The sequence below is a fragment of the Centroberyx affinis genome, unplaced genomic scaffold, assembly GCF_046629955.1.
Source record: "Centroberyx affinis isolate AG114_WGS23_722 - 3 ecotype Tasmania unplaced genomic scaffold, CSIRO-AGI_Caff_v1 ptg004688l_1, whole genome shotgun sequence".
Taxonomy (NCBI): domain Eukaryota; kingdom Metazoa; phylum Chordata; class Actinopteri; order Beryciformes; family Berycidae; genus Centroberyx; species Centroberyx affinis.
The window spans coordinates 34,181-40,097 of NW_027282268.1; the positions used below are offsets into that span (position 1 = coordinate 34,181).

A 5,917-nucleotide genomic window follows, 5' to 3' on the forward strand; every position below is an offset into this window, starting at 1 on the left:
TCCCTCTCTCTCTCTCTCTCTCTTTCTCTCTCTCTCTCTCCATCTTTCCCACTGCAAAAAATGTCCATCTTAACCCCACAAAAGCCCCACATCAACCGTCTTAAAATCTCTTGTTTTTTCTTCAAACAAGAACAAAAACTCCGTCCGCTCCGTCAGATCATTCCACTTGTTTCCAATTCCGAGTTTCGCTTTTTTCATGAATTTTCTAAGGAAAACAAAAAAAAACAAAAAAAAACAACAAACAAACGGTGAACATCCTGAAACCAGAAACAGGCAGAACAGTCCGCTGCTGTCAGGGAAACACACTGACGAACCTGCATGGGAAATAAATGGCGTTTTGTGACGTCATTGTCTGATTTAGTTTCAGTAAAACTCAGATCTTCAGTCTGGATGTTTGATATTTTTTGCAGCGGCTCCTCCTCCGTTCTGCTGTTTGGATGCTGCGAGTCTCACATCCCATCAAACAACACACACACACACACACACACACACACACACACACACACACACACACACACACACACACACAGACACACACGCAACCAGAAACACCTTAACGCAGTCTTAATTCACCTCCACCCTGAAATCATCTGACACGAGCTTGTATAATATTATTTATAACAACAACAACAACAACAAAAACAACAACAGCAACAACAACAATAATAATAAATAAAGTGACGTCAAACGCGCGTCCAAACCGCGTTTTACCGACGAAATGTAGGCTAGAATTACGCACCGAATGGAAGATAAAACTGACACACACACACACACACACACACACACACACACACACACCCTTTACTATCCCCCTGCCGAAGTGTCCTTGAGCAAGAGACTGAATTCCTACCAACTCGTCTGACCTTTTATTATTGTTTTATTAATAATAAAAATACTACTACTACTACTACTAATAATAATAATAATAAGCATGATAAACTCTTCAGCTGCCAGACTTTTCATAACCAAACATTTTCTACAGAATATCTGATGACGCACTGAGGTGAAGATTGCACAATAATAAGAATAAGAATAATAAATCTTTATTTATTGAGCACTTAGTAAAACAAGCCGGGTCACAAAGTGCTTCACGAGATGAATAAAACATGCAGCGATGAGTAAAAAAAAAAAAACCCGTTCAACACCAAATACAGACGGAAAGAATAAATCAGTAAAAGGCCAAAAGCACAGAATCAAACAGGCAGAGAGAGAGAGAGAGAGAGAGAGAGAGAGAGAGAGAGAGAGAGAGAGAGAGAGAGAGAGAGAGAGAGTCTGAACCAGTTTGTTGTTTTTAATGTGATTTGATGGAGGAAGCCGTGTCATGTTTAAATATGAAGCTGCAGACGAAACTGATATTTTCCATATTCTCCGTTTTCAGTTGAAAGCAGCGAGATGAAATCAGAGAGTTTGTGCTGCAGGAAGCGTCCAGCCGCTCAGTCTGCGGAGGCTTCACGTGTTTTTTTTTCTTAAAACGAGTGTGAAACTCTGCCGACAGAGTGACATCACTTCACTTCATTCCAGAGCAAATTGGGAATTTTGTTGAATCCAGTGCAGGATTCGACAAAATTCCAGTGATTTGCCTTATTCTGGATAATAACACTTGTTTGTGCAAATATCCTGAAACAAGTGAAACTGCACGGGGAAACAATGTGAAGTCTCTAATCTCATCTGCAGCATGTTTCAGCTGCAGACTGAATACAAAACTAAAGGATTTGCTAAGATGGATATTTTTTGCAGCGCAGAAAACTCTCCCTCTCTCCTGTTGAGGAAAAACAACAGATTTAAGACGCGATATGAAGCCCGATGACTCGTTAAGGTTGATATTTTTTGCAGCGCGGACGCGTTTTACGCAGAAACATGTAAGCAGCGCGGGGCTGCAGATGAAGCGGCGGGTTGAGGTGGAGGAGAGGTGGAGGTGGAGGAGAGGTGGAGGTGGAGGTGGAGGAGAGGTGGAGGAGGAGGAGAGGTGGAGGGGGAGCTGGTGCTGCTGTGACCGGGAGGCTGGGACTCCGGAGCGGCTTGTCAGAGTTTGTTGTGACCCTCGAAGCTCCGGGGCAAATATCTCTAACACTGCACTGCAAGAAGTGTCCGACTGAACAAGCCGTTTAGTCTCATTTGAGTCAGAAAATCTTCTTTGTTTTTGTTTTTGTTTTTTTAAAGTAAAACAAGAGAAATATTCTGCCAATCAGAGTCAGATTTGGAACTCATATCCCACGTTACTGGCAGATTGTTAAAGTCCTCTCCCCAAAATGTGATTTTACGAGTCAGTCACTAAATGACTTGTTCAGGTGGATTTTAGTGATGGGAGTTTCCAGCTTTAAGGAGAAAAAAAAAACCTTTTGTTGTTTTCTTCTGTCAGAAATCAAACTCCGTCCCTCCGCTGCAGTTCGGCCTGCGGCGTCTCAGAGGAGAAACGACTGTTTCATATAAACTTTAATAATCATGTTTTCATAATAATCACTTCAACGCCAACTGCTTCTGTTTATTGTGACAATTGTTGATCAATATATATGGATGTTTGTAGGGAAATACTGGAGGCCAGTGTATTTATTATTATTGGTAGTAGTAGTATAGTTAGAAGTAGATTTATAGCAGCGGTAGTAGCACTAAGAGTAGAAATAGTAGCAGTAGTAGCAGCAGTAATAGTAATAGTAACACTAGTGGTAGATGCAGTAGTAGTAAAAGTAGTAATATTAGTAGTAGTAGTAATAGTAGTATAGTAGTAGTACTAGTACTAGTAGTAGTAGTAATAGTAGTAGTATAGATCCAAACTGGGTTTTCAGAGGAAACAGGAAATAAATCCTTCAGTTTGAAATCATCATTTGGGGCAAATTAATGTCCAGATTTTACCTGAATAAAAATAATAACTGGAAATACTTTCTGGAGACAGTTTGACAGTTTGGTTTAAATTTGCTTTGGTTTGGTTTGAGTTTGGTTTGCTTTGGGTTTAACCAAAAGTGAAAAAAACAAACAAAAAAAAAAAAACCTAAAGTGTCCATCAGTCTCCTCGGGCGGCCGCGGGCCAGACAGACTGAGGTTTCCACTGTCAGACTGACAGTCATTACAATTCATACAATATTTACTGAGTGTGTTTCTGTCTCCAGTTGTGTTCATGGAAATGCTTCTTCGTGCTGCTGCTGGGCGGAGAAGCCTCCTGGAAGCACACGCCGTGTTTACGCCAGCGCATATTTACGCACAATTTACGCACGGAGAAGCAGCAGAGAAAAACAGCCCGTATCTGCTTAGTTTGCTCTGCTTTGACACGTAAAGTCCCTCCACCTCCCCGGATCATGTCTGCGTCCCGTCCCTTCCCTTTCCCCTGTTTATTTCCCTTCAGATGGGATGTAAACAGTTTTGGAGACGCCGAGGGGGAAATGTTGAACCGGAGGACTGTAAATATGAGGAGCGGCGGGGATTTGGGTACGCACGGTGTGTTTTCCAGCTACGGGTTTAGTTTGGGGGAGAGAATGAAAGAGGGAGGGAGGGAGGGAGGGAGGGGAGGCAGACGAGTGTTGATAGGGGTGAGTGTGTTTTCTACACTGCAAAAAATGTCCATCTTTGCAACTCATTTGGTCTTGTAATCGGTCTGAAAATCTTATTTTTCTTTAATGCAAGTGAACAATTCTGCCAGTGAGCTGACGGAATATCACTATTTATCAATGCAGTTTCACTTGTTTCAGAATTGATTATGTAAATAAGTGTTAATATTCTGAAATAAGGCAGAATAAGGCAGATCACCTCACTACTATTGAGAAAATGACGCATTATTAAACAAAATTCTCGAAACAAACGATTCGTATTGGAAATACGTGAAATTATCTCACCGCCGCTGCCAGATTTCTAATCTTATTTCGAAAAAAATAAGATTTTTAAGCTTTCACAATAGATTAAATGACTCGCTAAGATGGACACCTTTTGCAGCGTGCATCGCATTGGTGGATGTGTGTGTCCCTGTGCGTCATGATTGGCTGAAAGCGCAGAGGACGCCTTAATATTTAATACTAATGTTCCCCTGGTTGGCTGAGGACTGGAAAGGTCCAACCAATGTTTTTTACTTGCTTTAGTGGCTGTGGCTCCCTAATTAATTGCAGCTATCTGTCTCCTATCGATGTGTGTGTGTATATGTGTGTGTGTGTTTCTTTTTTCTCCCCAAACCGAACATGAAATAGTTTGTTGGGCTATACTTTCTTTCTTTCTATCTATCCCCCCTTCCTTCCTTCCCGTCCTGGTTTGCAGGCAGAGACCGGACAGATTGAAACCCAGCTGTGTGCGTCGCTTTTGGTTGTTGCCATTTTCCCCCCTCATTGCCCGGTGATGTTGGATATGGGAGAGCGCAAAGAGGTGAAAATGATTCCTAAATCGTCGTTCAGTATAAACAGTTTGGTGCCCGAGGCCGTGCAAAACGACAACAACCACCAGAACCAGCATCACCAGAACCACCACCAGAACCACCGGGCCGGCGGCGCCGACGACGCCGACCAGAAAGCTCCTCTTCCCGCCGCGCAGCAGGACAGCAAACCGGACCCTAAAAGTGACTCTTCGACCCACGAAACCTGCTCCGACGAGAAGGAAAAACAGGAGGACAAGAAGGAGGGGAAAGACGGGGACGGAACCACCGGAGGGAAAGACGGAGAAAAGAAAAGCGGCAAGTACGAAAAACCTCCTTTTAGTTATAACGCCTTGATAATGATGGCCATCAGGCAGAGCCCGGAGAAGCGGCTCACCCTGAACGGCATTTATGAATTTATCATGAAAAACTTCCCTTATTACCGGGAGAACAAGCAGGGCTGGCAGAACTCCATCCGACACAACCTCAGCTTGAATAAATGCTTCGTCAAGGTGCCGCGGCACTACGACGACCCGGGCAAGGGGAACTACTGGATGCTGGACCCCAGCAGCGACGACGTGTTCATCGGCGGCACCACCGGGAAGCTCCGGCGGAGGTCCACCACGTCCCGGGCCAAGCTGGCCTTCAAGCGGGGCGCGCGGCTGACCTCGGGGCTGACCTTCATGGACCGGGCCGGGTCTTTATACTGGCCCATGTCGCCGTTCCTGTCCCTGCACCACCCGAGGGCCAGCAGCGCCCTGAGCTACAACGGGACCTCCTCCGGATACCCGGGCCACCCCATGTCCTACAGCACCATGTTGACCCAGAACATGGGGAACAACCACTCGTCCTTCCCGTCCTCCAACGGGCTGAGTGTGGACCGGCTGGTCGGCGGAGATCTCCCCTACGCGACGCACCACCTGACGGCGGCGGCCCTGGCGGCCTCGGCGGTGCCGTGCGGCCTCTCCGTGCCTTGCTCCGGGGCCACTTACTCCTTAAACCCGTGTTCAGTCAACCTGCTGGCCGGACAGACGAGTTACTTTTTCCCCCACGTCCCGCACCCGACCATGACCACGCAGAGCGGCGGCTCCATGCAGGCCGCCCGGGCTTCGGCCTCCAATTCCCCGCAGGCTCCGTCGTCCTCCCTGCCTTGTGACTCTCTGAGGCCGTCTCTCCCCGGCTCTCTGCCCGCCTTCTCCTCGGGACTTTCCGGGGGTTTGTCTGACTATTTTACGCATCAAAACCAGGGGTCAACCTCCAACCCGCTTATACACTAACACCCCCCCCTCCACCCCCCATACACCCCATCCATCCATCCTCTCCATTCCATACTAAAGGAGTGAAAATCTAAATGACTGGAACTGTAAGTTGAACATTTTACATTGAACATTTACATTGTAAAAAAAAAAAAAAAATACGAAACAAAATTATTATAACTACCTACTATAAAAAAGAGGAGAGACTTACTGCAAAACAAAAAGAGCAGCACAGAGAAACACACACACAGAAAGCAGCCCGAAGTTTCCAGGTATTTTTTATTATTATTGCTTCTTCTTCTCCCTGCATTTTAATTTCTGTGTACATAATGTC

At 45.5% G+C, this 5,917-nt stretch overlaps 1 protein-coding gene across 1 annotated transcript; it reads left to right on the forward strand.

Annotated features, from left to right (window-relative positions):
- Positions 1–4,044: 4,044 nt before the first annotated feature.
- On the forward strand, positions 4,045–5,604 carry foxg1a (forkhead box G1a). The gene has a single exon (XM_071544845.1). The coding sequence runs from the start codon at positions 4,315–4,317 to the stop codon at positions 5,602–5,604; it is 1,290 nt and encodes a 429-aa protein (XP_071400946.1). The 5' UTR covers positions 4,045–4,314.
- The last annotated feature ends 313 nt before the right edge of the window (positions 5,605–5,917 follow it).